Genomic DNA, 23,746 nt, shown 5'->3' with positions numbered 1-23,746 from the left:
AATATGAACAATTATGACAAAATTCGAGATCAACTTTTCCATACCAATTTAGCTAAATTCCTACTAGTGTTCTAGTGCCAAGTTAAAAAATAAATTAACTTTTTATTCAAATTTTAATAATATTTTCTTTATAAAATTAATAAGAAATCTCTTTGGAAAGCCCATTTTAATCGTTGATTTTAATAAGGTTTCTTCATAAAACATCTCAATTAGGCAAGCTGTTAGTTTTTGGGTGGTAATATTTTTCGCTGTGTATATACTCCATGATACCAAATTTCTTCACTTTTCGTCAAAAAATGGCCATGCACAAATTTTCAACGCAAAAAATCATGAAAGGCCCCATTTTTTAACTAAGTTGCGGCGCTATTGCGGCTACATCCATTTTAATTCAGATTACTTATGTAACAAAAATTTATTTTTTAATTTAGTAAAAAAATAAGCTCCTTGTTGTCCTTTAATATCAAAAACATCAATCTAAGGCAACTGCTTCACGTAAGCGGGTCAGTGCTTAAACATTTATCGGTTTGCATGGTAATTTGCCTTAGGTAATCAAACTTCAATCTTATTTTATGAAAAAAAGAACCATTTTCAAAACAAAATTTTTTAACCTAATCGCAAACCGAAATCGGTCGAAAATTGACGAAATTAAAATATTTTCATGGAAGAAAATAAAGGGTGTTTTCATAAACGTCGGAAATCTGCGTTAGTACAATCGTCTTTCTGCTTTGCTGCATTAATGAACACACCAATTCTGCAGAATGTTTGCAGGCCTGCGTTAGAACAATTTTCAGCAGTCACTGAGTGTTCATAAACGTCAGAAAAAAAAAAAAATATAAAAATGACCACAGAATGAGTTTTGTTTGATAAGCAAAATAATGTTTCCTTTTTGAGTTCCAGAAAACATGTTTTTAATAGCACGGAAAATTTGTTAACCGTGTTATATTAGGGTGCCACAAAAAATATACATATTTTCTTCTACTTTTAATAGCTGAAATTATTGAATGGAAAAAAATATTTTTAATTAGGGTTTTGAAAAAAAAATTTTGTTTGCATTTGATTTTGTTTGCGTTTGATTGAAAATTGAGCCACCCTAATGTATATTTTTTTCTTCGATAATTTGTTCAAAATAATATCCACGTTTAATTTTTTTCGAATTCCACAGGAAACTGTAAAAGTTAACATTTTTTAGAGCGACCCTAATACGAAAAAAATCAATTTAAACTCGTTGTATAAAAAAACACAATTTAGAAATTTTCTGCATCATTAAAATCTAAATTTTTCGAAAAATGAAAAAAGAAACACTTTTTGCACCACCCTAATTAATACGTTTGATTTTCATTTTTTTTTTACAATATTTACATAAATATTAACAATAAAAACATCGAATCAAAAGCCAAATAAACTTCTTCGCGAGATCTGCAGTCATAAAATTTTGGCTGCGCAATCTGCCCGACGTTGACGACATTAATGACGTTTATGAACAGCAGTACTGCAGTTGGGCTAAGTTAGTCCGATCGCAGATCTGACTTTATGAACACGACTAACGCAGGCCTAAGTTAGGCAGACGTTTATGAAAACACCCATAGCTAGCACTTTTTTTTCAGCTATTTTATTTTCATTTGGTTACTCTCTAGGTTAAAGTTGGTACCTACCGTTATTGATTTGTGAGTGTAATTAACCATTTTAGTACATCTCTATCCATCTAATATAACGACGCACAGTGTGGCCAATGGTATCAAAAGCTGCAAAAATAGATATTTTTAATTTGTACCGAAATTGCCAAATACAAATTTACTTTAATAGAGGGATTAATAGGCTACTCAAAACCGGTTTTTATTCCACGATTTTAGCCTAACAGGGAGAGTAACTACACTTTAAAATGTCACCATTGACGAAATTATTCGTTATTTAACTTTTTTTTAGCTCCCATGGGTGTTTCAAGTTTTAAGGCTATTTCGTTAAAACAAAAGATATAAATTTCAAATAGATTCTCATTTCTCTTTTGAATTATAAGTGTGTAGTTTGTTTGAAATAATTTTTCGAATTCGGTGTCTTTAAGATCATTCGTGTTTTGTGTGCATCATACAAATTCCTTGAGAAAAAGTTCATAACGATGTGAAGTGGCGCTTTGTTTTTGGTGTCCCTTTATTGATGAGAGTGTCATCTTTCGTGTCAATTAAAAAAATGATGCCCATGTTTGCCCCTTTTTGAGTAAACACTATGTGAAGTTATATATAAATAACCATTTTTTTGTATATATTTCTCAGATTCCGGCAGTGCTGAAAATACCGGTCTTCTAGATTTTTGACACAAGGACCTAATTATACTTTTCTGAAGGTGTAAGAGATTCTGAACTCGTACCCATAGTCAGAATTATTCTATTAGCCACAACTGAGAGTGTGTACGGTTAGCATGCTGGCTAAAAATTTAAGAAAATTGTCTTGATCAACAAAATGGAAACTCATCTTGAGATATCTTTTGCGTAAAATAAGATCGGAAAGATTTAAACAGTTTTTTGAAGAAGGAAAACAGATCACAGCGTCAAACTATGCTGAAATAATAAACCACAATTAGCATAACCTCAAAACCATTCAAAATAAGTGTTTTGTTTTTGCATTTTATAACGCTAATATTAAAAAAAAAAAAAAAAACGAAAGCTAAAAGAATATTTCTGAATGTGTATTGGAGTTCAGTATTTCTAAATCCTTCAGAAAAGTATATTTTGGTTCTTTGGACAAAAAAAAAGTTGAATTTTGTTGACCAGGGTATTTTTTGATTAAGAAGATTTTGTTAACCCAATTAATGAGTCAGGTCAAAAATCTTTGAGCGATAAAACTATATTTTGTAAGAAAAACCTTATTTAAATAATAAAAACAGTAAATTCAAAGTATTGAAAAATTAAAAAACAATTTTCCTTCTCAAACAACTTCAAAGCTAAAGGTAACAGATACCTTCTTAGTTATGTGCGTTTTTAATAATTTTTCATAGAATCACAAGAGTTGTCTTAGTTTTGTACTTTATTTTAGTATTTTTACCCATAACAAACTTAAAAACGAACAAAAATAATTTTTGCCAACTTTTCCTACCATCGGGCACACTGTGCGAGTTTTAAGAGTTTTTTTCGATTTCTAAACAAACAGGCAAAAACGACTTACGAGGTTTTGCAGTTTAACCGTCGATAACTTGTTTAAAGGCTCTCACTTTTTTGTAAATGTTTTACATTAAAATGAGACCTACGTAACGGTATGTTTATGTGCCAAATGAATTCCCTTAGTGCATTTCATCTTGTACGTCCATCTACTTACCTCAAAACTCTTTCTTTCACAGAACTCGGACAAAGTGACCTTAAAACTAACTGAAAAAAATAAATTCTCGACAAAAATAATATTAATTACGTATACTCTTGTATATTTAAAATATTTAAACATTAATAACATTTTCAAATTATATTAATAGTGTGTGGAGGTATCTAAGCTTAAAAGTTAACAATACTATTGACAAATTATTACGAACAACAAATAACAAACACAATATTAAGTTCCTAATTGATCTATGAAGATTCATTCTTAACTTATTACATAACTTGTACATTTATATAAAAATGTATATTCTTTTTTATTCGTTTCTTAAATTAACTACTAATTCTTTGGCATCTTTTCTTAAGGTTTATCTTCCTTTTTACAATTTAATTTATCTTGAATTTGTTGTAAACTCAATCCCTTAGTCTCCATTACAACCAGGATAACAAAGAAGAATCCTAGAGCACAGAATATACCAAACAACCAGAAGGCATAGAATGCTCCCAAAGCATCTAAAGCTGGATAATATCTTGTAATCACAAATCCAAATATCCAACAAGTTGATGCAACAATCGACGAAGCAATTGATTTGACATTTCCAGGGAACATTTCACCCAAAACTGCCCATGGCAACGGGCCGAAACCAATGCAATAGACAATGTTGAAAACAATCAAAGCTGGTACTGGTAGCCAAAGAAGATCAGCTGCTTCACCATTTGATTGGGCATAGAAAAATCCTCCCAAAGCAGCCAATGAAATGCTCATTAAAGCAGCTGAGATTGATAGAATCACCTTACGACCCATTCGATCAGCAATGAAGGGAGTTAATGCACTCGATCCCACTTGAACACATCCAATGATGATGGTTGCTATCGCTGGATCAATTCCGGTATTGGCGTTTATGAAGATAGTCTGACTGTTGAAGAGTACAACGTTGATACCGGAACACTGTTGGAAGGCAATGAGACCAGCACAAATCAGCAAAGCCTTACGATTTCCCTTGTTTTTGATAACATCTGTAACGGTCCCCTTATTGGCTGCTGATTCATCGACTGAAGCTTGAATTGCTGTCATTTCTTCCTGAACTCCTTCAGCACTTCGTCCACGAAGGAATTGAAGAGATTTGATAGCATCTTCCTTTTTGCCTTTTCCGGCGTAGTAATAAGGACTTTCCGGGAGGAAAACGAAGATCAAAGCAAAGATTACGGGAATTACTATGCAGCTGTATTGTAAGGTTAGGTAGCTGACAAATGGTCCAATAGCGTAGACATAAAGGATTCCAGCTAAAAAAAAAGAAAAAATATTTGTTTAGTTCTGGTTTTGGTAAAAAAGTTACTTTTTTACTTACAAACTATGAAAAGTTGCATTAAGGATCCCAAAGCTCCTCGGGTATCGTCAGTGGCAATTTCACCTACGTACATTGGCTGGACAGTCATTACAAAACCAACTCCGAAACCCATTATCAAACGGGAGAGATAGATATGTTCTACTTCGGTGGCGTAAATCATAAGGAAATACGATGCAAGAAAGAAAAGGGTACTTGACAGCATTGTCCATTTGCGACCAATAAAATCAGCAAGTGGACCCGCAATGAAGGGAGCTTTTGAAAAAAGATAAAATAAGAATAAAATATGAGATAAGAAATGTAAAAAATGAGTTAAGACCATGAATTTTTATGAAAAGTAACAATATAACCAAAAAATAACCAATTTTCAACTTACTAACTAAAGCACCAATCGCTATCAATGACGATATCCATGCTTCTTGTTCTTTATCAATAGCATCAATTGGACTATCTGGTGTGAAATGTTGTAATTTTGGCATAATTGGTGATGTCCATCCTAAACATGTTCCAATTGCAAAACTTGATAAATTGGCTAGAAATAAAAAATTATTTTTAATATTAGATTTTATTAAGAAGAACTAAATAACTTACCGGCTATAGCAGCCAAATAAACGCGTGACTTCTTAACAGGTTCCATTTTATGTATTTTATAACCTTGATCTATAATATATAAAGCAGTCTCTTCTGTTTGACTAGCAGGAGTTTCCGAAGAAAACATTTCCCAAAGTTAAAGCTGAAAGAAAATGCAAAAGAAAAATCATTGAATTATTTATAAGAAAGAGACAATAAATACTAAATTAATATTTAAAAAATTAAAAACCCCTTTAAAATTGTATTTTTGAAAGTTACTCCAAGAACAAAGTTTTTTCCAAATTTTTTCATTTTTGGTTAAAAAAAATAGAGGTTTCGGAGCCAAAGCATATTTTTGATCGACCTTCGTTTTCTAGAAAATAGAATTCTTTGAAAACTGATCCTGTTTATTCTACTTTTGTTTTTCAAAAATAAAAGAAAATGGAAGTTTTAGAACCCAAAAACACGTTTTTGACCATTCTCCGTTTTAGAAAACTGAATTTATGAAAGCTTCGAAAATGGAGGTAGCCAAAAATGGAGTTTTTTGAATTAAAAATACGTTTTCGAATAAATTCCATTTAAAAAAAAATAATTTCTTAAAAGTAATTTGAATTTTTCTTCATTTGTCTATATTATTCCATTTTTTTTACGTCAAAAATGGAAGTTTTGAAGCCATAACAAGTTTTTCATCGATCCAAGGTTTCTAAAAAAAAAATAGAATTCTTGAAAACTGATCCTATTTATTCAACTTTTCTTTTTAAAAAAACTATTCAAAACTGGAGGTTTAAGAACTAAAAACACGTTTTTGGCCATTGCTTTCAAAAAACAGTCGAAAATGAAAGTTTTTGAATAAAAAAAAAAACGTTTTTGACTGAATTCCGATTTAAATAAGTTATCTTCTTTGCTGACTTTATGTCTAAGTTTAAAAATTATTGAATTCTGTTTCTTCAAAAATTTAATTTTTTAAAAACTGCTTTGAGTTGTTTCTCATTTGTTTTTAATATTCCATTTTAGTCAAAAAATATTAGCCAGAAATGGAGGTTTTGGAGCCAAAACTCATTTTCGGTCAATCCTAGTTTTCTAGAACCAATCCTATTTGTTCTTAATTTGTTGTTCCTTTTTTTCAAAATTGTTCTTTTTTTGTTTTAAAAAAGTATGAAAAAATAAGTTTTTGACCAATCCTTTTGTTATTTCAAAATTTAATTTTTGAAAGTTACTTGCGTTTTTCCACTTTTTTTTTGAACAATTTCACTTTTTATTTCAAAAAATTGTCTATTTTTTCAAAATTGAATGTTTGAAAGTAGCTCTGTGTTCTTCTTCTTATAGTTGAGCCAAATTTTATGAACTCTCAAACTTTCGATTTCGAAAAAACTAGTCAAAGAAAGTTTTTAATGTTTTTTTTTGAAGGAAAACCTTGGGCCAATCCTGAATAATCAAGAACAACCTGAAACTTTCAAAAAATAAGAATCTTCATAAGCTCAGATTGATTTTGATAACAAGAATTTCCATCGTTTGTGTTTTAATGAATAGAAATTTAAACTAACTAAAGAAAATTTCATATCTCAAGAACTTTTCCTATGACACAAATCTAAGAATTTTCTTTACAAAAGTTTGTGCATGTGCAAATAAAATTCTATAACACTATGTGATTTAACTTTATTTCATATCTGTTACGATGCGGCACTTCAAATTATATTGACGCCAGTGCCCTTTTAGAAATACAGCGCCAGTCGATTAGATGACACAATTGAATAAACTCGTTGTACCTTCAGGAAACAACTTCAAAATTAGAGATATCATTGGAATTCTATTAATTGAATTAGTAGATATTGAAAAAAAATCTTGTATGACTAATCAAATTTAAACAAAAAAAAAAAAGATAATCATAAAAAGATAGAAGCAGTTTATCAAATTGAAATCAAAAAATTTAATTAAAAAAAAGATAGAAATAATATAATTGTCACAAAATGAGACTGTCTCTAGTGGATACGTGATTCTTCACAGTTTTTACTTTTTCTACAAGAAAATGATAATATACCAATCACACCCAGGGGCGGACTGGCCCACCGGGCATTCTGGATTTTTCCCGGTAGGCCCTCGGGCAAGAAAACATTTCTTAAAAGCACTTGAAATTCAATTTTTAAATTCACTCACGTCATGCTTCAAATCGGTTTCTGGCCTTTTTAGTCAGTTTAAATCTATTGGGCCCCTTATGGATCTTTCGAGACCTATACAATTATGTTTGTGAGCCCCCTATGTATGTTTCGAGGCCCACAGAATTATGTTTGCGGCATTTAAGTCAACGTAGGCCTCCTATGGATCTTAATGGGCCTACCGAATTCTGTTTGTGGGCCCCCTATGGATTTTCAAAGGGCCCCATATGGATATTTCGAGGCCCACAGAATCATGTTTATGGCGTTTAAGTCAATGAAGGCCTCCTATGGATCTTTAGGGGCCTACCGAATTCTGTTTGTGGGTCCCCTATGGATTTTCAGGGGGCCCCATATGGATCTTTCGAGGCCCACAGAATTATCTTTGTGGCCTTTAAGTCAATGAAGGCCTCCTATGGATCTTTAGAGGCCTACCGAATTCTGTTTGTGGGCCCCCTATGGATTTTCAGGGGGCCCCATATGGATCTTTCGAGGCCCACAGAATCATGTTTATGGCGTTTAAGTCAATGAAGGCCTCCTATGGATCTTTAGAGGCCTACCGAATTCTGTTTGTGGGTCCCCTATGGATTTTCAGGGGACCCCATATGGATCTTTCGAGGCCCACAGAATTATCTTTGTGGCCTTTAAGTCAATGAAGGCCTCCTATGGATCTTTAGAGGCCTACCGAATTCTGTTTGTGGGCCCCCTATGGATTTTCAGGGGGCCCCATATGGATCTTTCGAGGCCCACAGAATCATGTTTATGGCGTTTAAGTCAATGAAGGCCTCCTATGGATCTTTAGGGGCCTACCGAATTCTGTTTGTGGGCCCCATATGGGAATTATCTTTATGGCCTTTAAGTCAATGAAGGCCTCCTATGGATCTTTGGAGGCCTACCGAATTCTGTTTGGGGGCCCTATATGAATCTTTCGAGGCAAAAAACAAAAAACAACAAAAACTTAATCTGTATAGATTTTTGAAAAATCCAGATAATTATCCAGATTTTACTTTCTCTCGATAAAAACAGTGGTGCCAAGGTACTTTATTTTTTGTGTTAAGCCTGAACTACATCAAAACACAAAGTCAAAAAGTACAAAAAAGTAAACACGATGTTTTTTCTTCTTCCCCCTAGTAGCTTGTTTGTATATCTCTCTTTCATTTTAAAAAAGTATTCGGTTCAAAAAGCTTGAACAAGACCAAGCTTTCGATTTTCACAAAGTTTCGATTTGTGAAAAAACAAATACACTGAAACAATATTTTATATCCTTTCCGTAAGGTAGCTCTTCGATCACATAGTTCCTGTCATTTTCCGAAAAAAAAGCCCTTTTGACAAACAATTGAAATTTCAAATACATTCGATTCCCTATAAGTCGTACTGTATCACTTACGATTCTCGAGCTACTTGTATTGTTTCAACCGTCCTTTGCTTCAACAGTACCTAATCTCCCCTAATTAGAAATTTAGGTGACAAAATATGAAATAAAAGTAACAAATTGAGTTTTTAAAAAATATTGAACTCTTAATTGATTTGCAGCAAAAAATATTTTGATTTATTAATTATTTCTTATTATTAAGAAATGTTTTAGTGAAAGAATTGTAAAAAAACAAAAATCTATTATGAGCGGAGGAAGCAAAATACAGTTGCAAAGTCGGGACTTTTCGAAATTTCGCAAAAACTGCATTAAATCGAAAACCGTAAGAATTTGAGATGAACAAGTTACCAAATTCTGAGAGCCCTTAAGTTTGTATACACCCTGTGTATACAAAATATTTAACAAATTTTTAGCAAACACGAGTTGTGGTATAATTACGGTGACCATATTTCTGGGAGCAAAACCCGGAACAAAAAACATTATAAAATCTTAATAGAATGCATAGATAAAGTTGCTTAGAATATCAAAGCTTTTTATGTACCTGATAACTTACAAAAATATTTTTAATTTAATTTTATAAGAATTTTAATATCAATTTAAAAAATGATATAAAATTTAATTAATTTATCGAAGTACCTAATTTACCGGTTCAGTAAAAGGTACTGTTAGTAACTGTTAAAAATATTATTTTTTTTTTTTGTGAAAATCGTGAAGTGTTGTTTTTTAACATTATCATTTTATTTTAAAAGATTTTGAAATTGTGAAATCTTAAATTTTAATTTAACTTTTAACATAATATTAAAAGTTTTGAAATTTTAAAGGGTTCATTATTCAAAAAACTTTTTCTTGTGAAGCTTTAACATGACAAACAAAAGCACTGGATAAATTCACGAAAACTTTTAAAAACAAATGCTTTTATTTGAAAAAATAAATGATTTTTAGCATTTACATTTTCCAAACTTGGTCAATTAATTAAAAGTAGGTACAATTAATAAAAAGGACTATCACCGACTAATTTCTATAAGTCGGTTAATGTGGTTGCAGTCCTCGTAAAATGCCACATGTTCCGAAAAAATAGATAAAACATCCTTAACAATTATTCCTGACAGACCAACCCCTTATATTTTAGAAAAAGAAGGTGCAATAAAGACGAGATCGTTAATAAAACGTTCAAAAATATTTCTAATATTTTTTATTTATATTAAGAACATACATACATTTTGAAAAAAAAGAGCTTGTTTCTAATTATTTTTCGACCACTGTATATAAAAAAACAATTTCTGCATATCAACTTTTATTTTTAAATATTTCGAGTAAGTAAATAATTATGTAAGTTTTTTGTGTCCCTTTTCCTAAAAGTCCCGGAAGGCCCTTTGACTCCCAGTCCGCCCCTGATCACACCTAATTTAAACAGTTAAAACTAATAAATTGGTTGATATAATTAGTTTCAGCTTACTTCTGAAAAAAAAAAAAACTTTGGCAGCTTAGAAATTTGACATTTCCGAGAATAAGTACAGTAAAAATGCAGTTTTTTTTTTAATTCTTTAACTAAAAATTATCTTTTCAGACCCCGTTTCAAGAACTTACTGATTGAACAAAAAATGTTAAAAACTTTGGAAAAATATGTTATGGTCATGTGTCAAAACTATCACTTTTTTACATCATTATTAAACTACATGAGTACTCCAAATTCCAAAAACATTTGTTGCACTATTTAGATAAATGGCAGGGAACACCAAAATGTCCTTAGGTATTTGATATGTTTCATCTTAATCATAGGACTAGTTATCATTGATAGACTATCAAAGGACACTTCAACATGATAGAAAACATTTCATCAAGAGACAAATTTAATAACCAACAACAACCACCACATTGTCCAGAAATGTATTTGTATTACTATTATTTTGGGCACAGTTGAGACAGAAACTAATTTATAATTCATGCGATTTTTTCTTGAAACAAATTCATTTGTTAAAAAAAAACTCGAAATTTTCAGCGAACTATTATCATAAAATCGTTTTTTGAACTTACCCATCTTTTTGAAGCACATTTTGAAAAATACAAAATTTCTTAAATTATAATATGTTGAAAAAATCTGTTTTTACATTAATTTTTTTTAAGTAAAGTTTTGTCTATTTACATATAAATGGTTTGATGGAGTAATCACTCCTTGATTAAGATTTTGAAACTGTTCTTACAAAAACGTTACTGTCCCCATTTTAACATTCATTTATGTCAAACAAATATTAAAATTACTTACTTAAAAATGAATAATTATATTTTTTTATTATTTTATTCTTTTTTTTTCAAGTTCAATATACCTTTTCGTCTGTTGAATCTTGGTTCAGAAATTATGTTAAGAAAATATAATTTGTTTTTATCTGTTTATAGGAGCTTATAAAGTTTAATTTGATAATAAGTTACAGTGCAGGTTCTAAGGCCCGCAGTTAAAAAGGTAGGAAGTTTTGATTTTATAAATTAAAATTAAAATTAAAAATTCAATTATTTAATATAAGTCTTAGTTTCAATTCATCAAACGGTTTTCCTGATACTTTTTTTGAAGAGGATTTCAATCCTTTTTTAGGCTTTTTTATTACGTTCTTTACTTTGCCATCATTTAATTTAAAAAAAAACGCGCTATTAGGTAGCATTCTTTTCTCTTCTTAAAATGAAAGACTAATTACAATATTTGAATCATTTATTTTCAAAACATGATAAGTCCATTTTGAAAATTTTTCGTTAAACCCATAAAAAGGATGATCTTATATGTTCTTATGAATTCAAATCTTAATTAATAGATACTTTGATATACAATGCTAATATTTGCATTTAAATTAAAGATCAAAATTGTAAAATACAAAAAATGTGCTGTCAGAAACATTTTTTGGTCAAATGAACGGGATCGGGTCAAAATTCTGGCTTCAAAATTCTGCTTTTCAAAATTCAGCTTTTTTGACGAAAATTCTGTTTTTCAAAATTCTGTTTTTTTTCTATTCTGCTTTTCAAAATTCTGCTTTTTAAAATTCTGCTTTTCAAAATTCTGCCATTATTATACTTAACCAAAAAAATTCTGCCAATTCTGTTTTTTTTTTATAGCATATGCGTTGACTAAAGAAAAATACACCTCATTAATGTAATTCAACATTGGTACTTTCCTAAATTTTTTTGTTTAAGTGTCGCAAATATTTTTTAAAATACATAGACTGATTTTCTTTAAATAAATTCTATAAATTATTGGAACCGATGTTGTTTGATACAAAGTATTCCTTTTCTTATTCAAATTTTTGAATATTCATCTTTATTTGATAAATTAAAAAATTTTGAATTATTTTCGGAAATTTTTAGTATTAAAAACCTTTTCTTAATATTTTCAAATTTATTCATTTATAAAACAAAAATTAATATGCATCCAAAAAGAATGACAAATTACTAGGGTAAGTAATGAAATAAGCAGATCATTTTTTAAGAAGATGATTTTACAGCGCTCGCTTTTTAACATTTTCCAAACCCTTTTTTAATTTTTTGCAGAATTTTGAAAAACAGAATTAAGAAAAGCAGAATTTTGAAAAACAGAATTTTGAAAAACAGAATTTTGAAAAACAGAATTTTGAAAATCAGAATTTTGAAAGCAGAATTTTGTAAAGCAGAATTTTGAAAGCAGAATTTTGACAAAAGAATTTTGACCCCGGCAGAATTTTGACCCCAACCCCAAATGGCCTTATAATGTTTTGAAAATAAACGATTCAATTATGCTCTTAAAATTGATTAACTTATTTTTACAAAATAGGAATATTTAAATTTTTTAGACAAAAAAAAAATTAAGTAAAATTTAAAATAAATTTTTGGAATAAATTAAATTTTAACAATTTTAAAGCTTTAGTAAAATCTCTTTCACATTTTTTGTTAAAAAATTGAAATATTCCTTTTAATGATTAAGATCCTCTCCGATAATTTTTCGACTTAAATAATAATTATTAAAATTGTTTCGACCTAAATTTGGCGCCCTGAAACCAGCCTAGAATTATTTTATTAAGTTCTATTTGGCAATTAACCATAATAAGCTTTAAGCAATTTTGTTATGTTTAACAATTGTTGTACAAGAAGAGAATATCATATTTTAACTGAAATCACTAACTGTGAAGGCAAAAAGTTGTAAACTCTGATTGCTTGTTCTTTAATTTCTTAGCAAACAGAAAAAAATTAAGTCTCTAAATAAAGTCTGGTTAAGAAGTTTTATAGCAGCTGTTTTTTTTTTCCACTTCTTCAACAAATAAAATAAAATCGTTTCAATGATTAAAAAAAAAGATATTTCACTGTTTACAGTAACACAAAAAACGCAAAAAAAAATTTCAGACCTTTTTAAAGTGAAACATTGCGTTTAAGACCACTAATTCAATCATTTTTTGCGTCTGATTCATTGAACAATTATTTAATTTATTTGCATTATTATTTCAGTGATTTATTCATTAAAACAAAATTGTAATCAAAATTTGTAATCAACTTAAACAATGTTTCAATAGATTTTGAATAAAAATTCCTTTCATTTTTGTTTGTTTTTGTTAAAAGTCGTTGAGTAAGCTCTTAAGCAAATGGGTACTTATAAGCTTATGTTTTTTTTTTTGTTTGTGTGTGCACAGGTGATAACAATATCATAATTTCAAAAATGATATAATATTAAAATTCAAAGAAGCTTAGTATATTTTACCTGCTGAATAAATAGATTTTAAGAATATTAAAAAAAGAGGAAAATAAATTCTCTGATTACAAATTGAAAAAAAAAAGAAGCAAAAATTATAAATCCCTTTAGTAACTCAATTAATGACTGAGTTTCAATAAGTTTGCCATTTGTGGTCAGGCTCTTCTTTTAAACTGTTTACAAAAAATTGTATAGGGAGGGTCACTGAGGTGTATGTGTAACATTTTTTTTTTTTTATAATCAATCAATATAAATTAAACGTGATGTGCAGCTTTCAAAAATATTAAATTAATATTGATCTATATTTGCCTCGCAGTCTTCAAATATGTATGTAATACAAACAGAAAATTGTAGACAACTAAATTAAGGGAGTATGTGTTGTGCATTGTTTTCATAAGCTAATTATATTAAACATTAAAATGACACACAAAGATTATTTTTGTTTACTTTAAAGGAACTTTAAATTTGTCGCCAAGTTTCCAAAAATAGATTTTTGTAATCGTGTTTTTATGATCTCTCGACTTTTAGGATGAAAAAGGTTGTAAAGGTGTTATTTTTAAAATCAATTGTCTGCAAATTAATCAATTATACAAGTAGATTTGATTTTAATTATATATTTTCCCTTTTACAGAATTATTTTTGTAAACAGAGTCTACTGTGTAAACAATTGGAATTTTAATCGGTTATGTTGCTTCTTCAAAAAAAAAAAAAAAACTTGGGAATTCAGACCGATATAATTAATATGTCTGGTCCATTGAGATAGGTATAAGAAATTAATTTCAATTTAATGAGAAAGTAGAGTAGAAGGGACAGAATAAAGTGTGTAGAAGTTCTTAATTTGTATCAGTCCACTATAACATTTTTGAATTAACACAAAATCGCTTATCTGATCAATTATTTGATAGTCAAGTTAATAATCTAAAACTACATATTGTGTTCGTTTCGCATCGATAGACAAAGTTAAGCTTAATGAATATCTTTTTTTTTTTTTAAATACCCTTCACAATTGGCTGACTCTATCAAGGAAATATTATTAACAATAATAATAATCAATACATTATAATATAAAATTAAGTTAATTTAAAAAAATTTCTCACAGTCAAAGTCGATCAAAGTCTAACAAATTTTAAGTTGAATCAAGATTTAATCAATACTCGTGCAAGCGATTTCTTTGATATATTTGTATTAATAGTTTATTTTAATCGAAATTACAATTAAGATATAATGATTTTAACTTATAAATTAAAAATCGGGAGCGGGTCATAATTCTGCTTGTCAAAATTCTGTACGACAAAATTCTGTGGGGTCAAAATACTGTAATACCATAATTCTGTACGTCATTATACTGTAAATACAAAATTCTGTACGTCAAAATACTGTATCAACAAAATACTGACATGCAAAATTCTGTTTTGTAAAATTCAGTATTTTGATGTACAGAATTTTGAAATACAGTATTTTGACCAACCAGAATTTTGCTATACAGAATTTTGACTTTCAGAATTTTGTTCCTACAGCATTTTGCACATACAGAATTTTGACATACAGTATTTTGGCATACAGTATTTTGAATACAGAATTTTGCAACATACAGAATTTCGACCCCAACCCTTAAAAATCAAAGTTATAGTTATCTTTTGCCTACATTTACATATGTATATATAAAAATGGGAGCGGGTCATAATTCTGCTTGTCAAAATTCTGTACGACAAAATTCTGTGGGGTCAAAATACTGTAATACCATAATTCTGTACGTCATTATACTGTAAATACAAAATTCTGTACGTCAAAATACTGTATCAACAAAATACTGACATGCAAAATTCTGTTTTGTAAAATTCTGTATGGCAAAATACTGTATATCAAAATTTTTTCAAAAACGATATTTTTTTACAGCATTTTTACAGAATTTTGATTTACAGAATTTTGATGTACAGAATTTTGAAATACAGTATTTTGACCAACCAAAATTTTGCTATACAGAATTTTGACTTTCAGAATTTTGTTCCTACAGCATTTTGCACATGCAGAATTTTGACATACAGTATTTTGGCATACAGTATTTTGAATACAGAATTTTGCAACATACAGAATTTCGACCCCAACCCTATAAAAATGGAATAGATGATAGTGTCACATTTCATGGAGGTTTCACAGCTAAAATGGTCCAAGTCAAAAAAAGAAAAAAAATCCAAACGTCTTTAATTAGTTTGATCCAAAAGTTATTCGATTCTAATTGTCATTTGTTCGAAAAAAAACCCTTATTTTTCGCACTCGTGAAATTAACTTCTTGGCCGCCATCTTGGATTTTAATTTTTATTAAATTTCTCGACTTCTGTTCATCTTAGGTAAAAGTTTGTTGTACAAAAAACGTAGACACTTAGATTTCGCGTTTTTTTATGTTAAGAACATCTTTTCGATATTCGGAATATCAAAAAAAAAAGTAACAAGCCAAAAAACTAAAAAAAAAACGAAAAAAATGAATATTTTTAAGTTTTGAGCACTTTTTACCAAAATTATGAAATAACCTTCCAAGAAAATATTTTTCACCATAAAATTCTATACAACTCTGATATACAACTTATTTTTGTATGGCTATAAATACAAAAGTTATTAATGCTTTTTTTTTTTAAATGCCCGGTTTTTTAAAACAAAAAATGAAAAACCCCTTCGAAAAATTAGTATTATAGGTTGGAGTATTTTTTTTTTTTTTCAAAAACATGGCTTGTACCAATGATAAGTTATTAAATCATACGGATTTTTTTAAATCGCTAGATTTCGAAATATGTATATGATTTTCTGAAAAAAGATTTATTTTTTAACCTTTTTTAAGAATTTTTCAAATTATTCAAAAAATCAAATTTACAGGAATTATTTATATTGATTTGATTTTTTTTGCAAAACATTTTTTGACCGTTTTAAACTGTTTTTTTTTTTATTGATATCTTTTTTATTTTGATAGATACATTAATGATTAATAGATAAAAGGCTATAAGGGGACCTTACTTTTCCAAATAAAGAAATCATGTAACCCGGAAAGACCAAAAGAAAAAATTCTGAGTCAATACGAACTAAAATTCAAATTAGAAAAACGATGTTGAACCACAGAAAGAATCATTTTTTTTTTTTTTTTTTTCAAAAATATTAGAATACATTTCTGAAAGATAGATTTTGTATAAATTTTCGAGATTCCAATTGCAAATTATTGTGACGTATAAAAATTTATTTGTATTTGTGGTCCAAAATAAATTTATTTATAATTGATAAGAATAAGTTTTGAACTTGTTGATATTTGGTGACCATTTCTGACTTATTTTATTTTTATTTTGTGATTAAAATAGCACATGTGTGTAAATAAGTAAAAAAGTACCTATTAGTTTGTATTTTGCATTAACAAAATAAAAATGCATTGATTGAAATAAATTGCGTGTGAAATTTTACAAAAACAAACACAAAAACCAATTAAACATGAGTCTGACTACTGCAATGATGTTCCTATTAAATTTTTGTTGTTGTTATTAAAGATGATTCAAAACGATAAAAATCACTTTCACGTTTGTGAGTGTTTATTTAATGCTTAAATCTCAAGCAAGCAAATCCGGAAATCTACTAATATATAAATTTCAAAGCTGAGCAATTATAAATTGCTATTGTTTGTCTCGTACAATGTTTGAACTTGGAATGAACAAATTGTTTGTTTATTTGTTTTTTTTCCTCTCTTAATGTGACTTTTTTTTCTATTTAGATATGCATTGCATTAAATTTTAATATGTTCTATGAGAGTAGCAAAGTAAACATTTTGCAATGGGTTTGGAATTTTTTTGACAGTAAAAGTTAAATTATAACAAACACGTTTTTTAGTACGAAGAAATGTACTGTTTATTTGTTAATTTGAAATAATTATTCAAAAGAGATTATAATTATGCGCAGCACGTGAAATGCGTTAAGAGTAGTTAAAAAATATTTAAATATGAGACAGTTCTCGTGGTAGTGTTATTTTCATCTTAATTATCGGGCGCTATTTTGATCTTGATCTCGTGTGGAACATGATTTCACGTGTGTTTGATTTCATACCTATTGCATACCACTGATTCACTTTTGGAGTGCGCTGTTTTTTGGTTATACTCTCTTTTATCATTGTAATCTAATCCACGGAGTGGTGTCTTTAGACTTGTTAAAATGTGAAGGTGCTATTAAAGTCAGCCAACGAACGATCTTTTAATAACACTGGTCTGCAAAATTTAACTTTTTTTTTTCTCCTTCAAATAATTTTTTGATATTATGAAAGAATTGACTTACCTGAATCTTAATCAGGTTTCAGAAGAATTTTATCAGGTACCATTTTTGTAAAAATGATTTTTGACAAATGTGGGAATTTTCTAAAAAAAAATCACCCTTTTAGATTCATTTGAACTTGTATAAGATTAAAACTATTTGTCGCATTGAGCTCAAATTTGGAGGACTTATTTCTCATAATATGACCTATCGATTGACATCAAATATGTCCTTTTACATTAATGTTTACTCATATTTTAAAATACTGATTGACAAAAAAAGCAGAAATAACGAAATCCTTCACTTTTTAGTAAATCCTACATGAACAAAAACACCTTAATTAAGGAAAATTTAAAATATCAACGCCCATTATTATTTAAAAAGTCAAATATGTAAAGAAAACCATAATAAAATACATTAAACAAAATTTTTACATGTTTTATAATTTTATATACCTACTATTTTTCTATTTAGAAATATCTTATTTGTAATAAACCATTCGATAAACTGCTTTGTAAAGCTTCAGATTTGTTTCTCCTAGAAACAAAAGTATACTTTTCTTATAGTTTTTGATTTGCTGGGTTAGAATCCTAGGTCAAAAAAATTCTATCACGTCAGGATTTTGAGATATTTTAATTAAAATATCACAAAATCAAGTTTTTTTTAGAAAATCTCAAAAAAAATTCTACATCTCAAAAACCAGAGCTGACCCGAATTTTCTGATTTAAAATCAGCACACTAAAGTCCATTAGAAAAGTAGTCCAGGGAGAAGAATGATATTTTAATTTTTAGAGATCAGTTTCTTTATGGTAAGATTATCCAAACCTACTGAACTTACTTAAATTAAGATATCTCGGAGAAGAAAAGAGATATTGAGAAGATTGAAACTAAATTTGAAAGAAAAAAAATAAGTTCTTTCATAAACGTAACAATTTTAATTGAAAAAGATTACATTATGCCAAAATATTTCTTTGAAAACAGCAAAAAAAAAATGGGTTTTTGAGATTTTCTAACGGGAATATCTAAAAAAACGTGACGTGCTAGGTCAATTTTGACTTCGGATTCGGAATCATCATACACAAATCCTTTAGAAAAGTATAGTTTTGTTTAAAGGAGGATTTGTAATTAAAGTAATTTTAACTATATGCATGTTAGATCTAAGGGCTCTTAAAAGCAAATTGCACGGCACTTAGTAGAAAGAATAGAAAGGTAGAAAAGAATTTTTATTAATACAGTGAATTTTAAATAATAAGATGATAATTATCTTAACGTGTTCGTTACAAACATATTTAGAATAGGAAAGAATTGGAGAATTTTAGTGAAATTTAGAAATTCAGATTTGAACATTCCAGACAAGTTAGAAAACCAGTGTATTAGTAGCCCTGAAAAACCTTTACGTTGACACTATGAAAATTTATATAAAATAAATCTTTTAAAATACCTAAAATGATTTTTTTTTTTTTGTTTTTTATGCTTTATGACAAATATTGACTAAAGAAGATCGTTCTGACATGATATAAAGACTTCCTTAGTTCATGAATTATATCTGCGAAGACTGGCAAAAATGGGTGTTTTTTTATTTTTACTTGCTCTATAGGGCAAGTATTGGTTTCGTGTCAAAAAAATAATTCGAGGTTTTAATCAAAACTAACATTACGATAATGGAGAAGTCTGAAAAAGTGGTTTTCGTCATGACGTCCGTCGGTCTGTGCGTCGGTGCGTCTGTGCGTCTGTGCGTCTGTGCGTCGTCAAAAAAAGGTGTACAAGAAGCTGCAGCCTAAACAGGTGGACGAATTTTCTTGAAATTTGGTACAGATGATTATTTCGTAATTTCCAAGGTTGGTTTTTTTTTGTTTTTTAATATCTCGCCTAGAACGTATACCTCCCATACAAACTTTTCGAGGTATTGCAATTTTCTCGAATTAATACATTGATTAACAATCACGATTGTTGCAAAACAATGTTTTTAAACCCGTTTTCGTCAAATTAAAGTCTAAGGATGAATGGTTCATATTAAAAAGTTTATTCATGCGACTAAGAGGCTCATTAATACCATATAGTTTGTTCTATGGAAGTCGATATACAAAGGTTCAAATCTTCGTAGGAGGTGAGATCCAACCGGATAATTTATAATAATACAAGCTAATAGATCAGGAGCGTCAATTTGGGAATTAATAAGCTGATGAAGAAAGATTAAATCATTATTTACACGTCTCTGTGCAAAAGTTTGCATCTGAAGAAGTTGAATGCATTGTTCATATGGTGGCAAGTTGAAGGTATCGGTCCAAGGAAGACCTTTAAGAGCGAAGCGTACAAAATTGTGTTGAATTGATTCGATTCGGTTCATAAAAAGGACTCCATACTTGAGAAGCGTACTCAAGATGGGGTCGAACGTAGGTACAAAGAAAGAGTAACAATTGGATCATCAAATTCGATTGTCCAACGTTTAATAAAACCAAGCATTGAGCTCGCTTTATCTATTATATATATTAAAGTTTGGTTTTGTGTACTTTTGCTAACCGGCCACACCGACTGACTTATTATCTTAAATTTTTTTTTAATTCAAAGAGACATAAGAGGAGAAGGTTTAAGGCAAACAAAAATTTAAGATTTTATAGGGTAAATAGATGTAACACGACATTGAAAAAAGAGGCTATTTTCTAAACGGTAAGTCGTAAAGAGTTGACTTTTTTTTAAATGATAGAAAAATTTATTCAATAGTTAAAAAAGGTATTGAAAAAATTCAAAAAAATTTTAAAACCAAGTTGTGAAGGTTTTTTTGCAGTCATAGACCTTCGACAAAAGACTAATTAGAGGTACGCAAAATTTTGCACAGAAATTTAAGTTACACCATTAGAAAGATATTAAAAAAAAAAAATTAGGGGTCTAATACAGATTTTTACTTGCGATATAGGTACTATATATCAAGTTATGCATTCGTACAAAAAAAAAGTTGAGATAACATTTTTCCATGACATTACGATGGTAGACAATGCCAAAAAAGTGGGTCCCGGAAGTCCGTCTGTCTGTCTGTCAGTCTGTCAGTCTGTCAGTCTGTCAGTCTGTCAGTCTGTCAGTCTGTCAGTCTGTCAGTCTGTCAGTCTGTCAGTCTGTCAGTCTGTCAGTCTGTCAGTCTGTCAGTCTGTCAGTCTGTCAGTCTGTCAGTCTGTCAGTCTGTCAGTCTGTCAGTCTGTCAGTCTGTCAGTCTGTCAGTCTGTCAGTCTGTCAGTCTGTCAGTCTGTCAGTCTGTCAGTCTGTCAGTCTGTCAGTCTGTCAGTCTGTCAGTCTGTCAGTCTGTCAGTCTGTCAGTCTGTCAGTCTGTCAGTCTGTCAGTCTGTCAGTCTGTCAGTCTGTCAGTCTGTCAGTCTGTCAGTCTGTCAGTCTGTCAGTCTGTCAGTCTGTCAGTCTGTCAGTCTGTCAGTCTGTCAGTCTGTCAGTCTGTCAGTCTGTCAGTCTGTCAGTCTGTCAGTCTGTCAGTCTGTCAGTCTGTCAGTCTGTCAGTATGTCAGTCTGTCAGTCTGTCAGTCTGTCAGTCTGTCAGTCTGTCAGTCTGTCAGTCTGTCAGTCTGTCAGTCTGTCAGTCTGTCAGTCTGTCAGTCTGTCAGTCTGTCTGTCTGTCTGTATAAGGAGCTACAGCCTAAACGGATGGACCGATTAATGTCAAACTTGGTATGTAGCGTTATTTGGCGAATCTCCAGATTGGTTTTTGGAATTAATTTTTTTGGACAAAAAATAACGGTACTTGTCATATACCGATTTTAGTAAAATTGAAATATCTCGAAAACGGCTCCAACGATTTTGTTTAAAAAATTCAAATGTTAGTTTTAAGCTAATGTCTATCTTTCAATGAAAAAAAAATTTTTTGAAAATCATTATTAACGGTACCTGCCATAGAACCGTTTTTTTCAAATCTGATTATTTCGGAAACTTCTTATTCGATTTCAACGAAACTTTTTGTGAAGAAGCATTTATATAATTTAAATATAAACCAAAAATAAAATTTTGAAAAAAATAATTTTTGCATGAGTATTTTGCATAGGCCACTTTTGCTAAAAGTTTAAAAGTTAATATTTTTAAACTCATTTTATGAACTTTTCAAGTTTTTATCCACTTTTTCATTTGAAAGAGTCGAAAATTAGAAATAAATACAAGAAATGGCGAAACGAAGTCCGCCGGGTCAGCTAGTTTACTATAAAATTGATGTGTTTAGTAAATCCTAAATTTGAACTTAATTCGACACCCAAGTCTTTGAAGCTAAATACTCGACATAGCTTATGTTGCAAGATGTAGTAATAGTATTTAAAGATTTTAAATACTATTTCAACATTTTAAACAGCTTTAGAAGGTCGTAAGCTAGGTCCTAACAGTCAACTGGAAAAAAAATGTTCAGTTTACATGGTTAAAATGTAGGCAATAATTATTTTTATCAAAAAAGCAAAACCCACTTCCATGGATCAAAAATGGGTTTTATGGTTTTTCTCTCATCTATTTTAAAAAAATTAGTAGGGAGGAATAATGAGTATTTCAAGGAACAAGAAAATGCAAGAAGTCCTGCTACTAAGACACAACACTTAAGAATAGTAAAATCATTAACAAGTTTCTCAATGAAATGAAAATATCGGAACCAATAATATTACCACCGGTGCACCAATAGCCCAGTTACTTTAAACTCAAACTGTCTTCCAAATCGGGAGCATGCCAAAATTTTTATTGGATCTTTACATGACTTTTTTTGCATTTAAGATGAATATCTTAGACTATCTCCAAAATCCTCATATATTAAAAAAAAAAAATCTTCTATGAAAATTTGGAAAAAAAGTAATTCCGTCGAGCAAAAAACTAGTTTTGGGGAGTTATTTTTGGATCGTAAAAAGTAAAAAAAAAAGATCATTAATATAATTTGTAATTTCTTCTTTAGTTTGCGGCTTCGAATACAAATTGTTAAAATTTCAAATTTTTTTTTTCATTTTTTAGCATGAAACTACTTCTTCCCCTAAAAAGCAAAATAATAAATCCCCATCATAGAGAAAAAACAATTTTCACATTAAAATAACAATAATTTAAAATACCTACACATCTAATAATAATTATCTAAACCAAAACTACCTTATGGTCACGCTTGAAAACTACACCCGCGCCGAGATAATTCATAAATAAAAGTCATTAGCACCACTTACCCATATTGATATTTATTTACAAGTTGCACTATATTGTCACAAAAAAAAATTATTCCAGTACAAATTTTATTTTTATAAAAAATTTGTTTTTTTTTCACTAATTTATCTGATGTATGATTTTTGTTTTTAAATATCCACAATTTTTATTTTGCACCAAATACCCGACGTCGATAAGAATAAATTAGTTGCTAAAATTAAAACCAAAAAAGATAGTTTAGAGGTCTACAAGTTATATTTGATAGTACCGGCTCGTTATTATAGAACTTATGATGGAGTTCAGTAGTTTGTGTTCTACACTAAGTGACTTGATAGTACATACTGCAGAACACTAAAACTACGATTATACTGGGCAATTCTCGCCAAACGAAAAAAAAATAAAAAACTAAAAGTTGAAAAAAGAAATAAATAAAATAGAAAAAAAAATGGGGAAAAGTGAGAAAAGCTTTAGGTAGGTACTAAAAGTATCTATCAAATACTTTAGTCAAGGCGCAACAGCGAATTAAAATATATATTAAAATTGATAGAAGTAGTATAGAGGTGGAATATTAAACAAGAGTACTTTACAACATCAACTTGTAGCTTAGACTGAAGATTTTTTTCGATACTAAGGACATAAAATTGATTTAATCGACAAGTCGGCGAATACAAAAAAATCGCAGTGTTTTCAAAATTTTGTTGACACAAAGTGTGATACGGCCTGATGGCTTTAATATTGATGACAAACGACGGGGAGGAGATTCGTTGACATTGGGGGCTGTGGCATATACCAGCAATGATGATACCAAAATTATAATTAGTCAATTAATTTTTTTTTTTGTCTACGACAATCGTCGTCGATTGAAATGATTGTTATGTTTTA

The 23,746-nt window shown here is 29.5% G+C and overlaps 1 protein-coding gene across 1 annotated transcript; it reads right to left on the bottom strand.

Moving 5' to 3' along the window:
- Positions 1 to 3,387: 3,387 nt before the first annotated feature.
- LOC129914787 (facilitated trehalose transporter Tret1-like) lies at positions 3,388 to 23,022 on the bottom strand. Its single transcript, XM_055994180.1, has 5 exons — positions 22,888 to 23,022; positions 5,236 to 5,377; positions 5,021 to 5,176; positions 4,648 to 4,899; positions 3,388 to 4,582 (listed from the first exon to the last, which is right to left on the bottom strand). Exons 2-5 carry the CDS (start codon positions 5,360 to 5,362, stop codon positions 3,660 to 3,662), a joined length of 1,458 nt encoding a protein of 485 aa, XP_055850155.1. The 5' UTR covers positions 5,363 to 5,377; positions 22,888 to 23,022; the 3' UTR covers positions 3,388 to 3,659.
- Positions 23,023 to 23,746: the final 724 nt, after the last annotated feature.

This window comes from Episyrphus balteatus, chromosome 3 (assembly GCF_945859705.1).
Source record: "Episyrphus balteatus chromosome 3, idEpiBalt1.1, whole genome shotgun sequence".
Lineage (NCBI taxonomy): Eukaryota > Metazoa > Arthropoda > Insecta > Diptera > Syrphidae > Episyrphus > Episyrphus balteatus.
This window is presented reverse-complemented; position numbering and strand designations above follow the sequence as displayed.

What these genes read in the sequence shown, in the direction of transcription:
- LOC129914787 (XM_055994180.1), bottom strand. Translation starts at nt 5,362, where the DNA reads ATGTTTTCTTCGGAAACTCCTGCTAGTCAAACAGAAGAGACTGCTTTA. An exon ending in AGCGATTGGTGCTTTAGTTA is followed by an intron (nt 4,900 to 5,020) that starts GTAAGTTGAAAA and finishes TTTTTTCAAAAG; the next exon opens with CTCCCTTCATTGCGGGTCCA. An exon ending in AATGCAACTTTTCATAGTTT is followed by an intron (nt 4,583 to 4,647) that starts GTAAGTAAAAAA and finishes CTTTTTTTTTAG; the next exon opens with CTGGAATCCTTTATGTCTAC.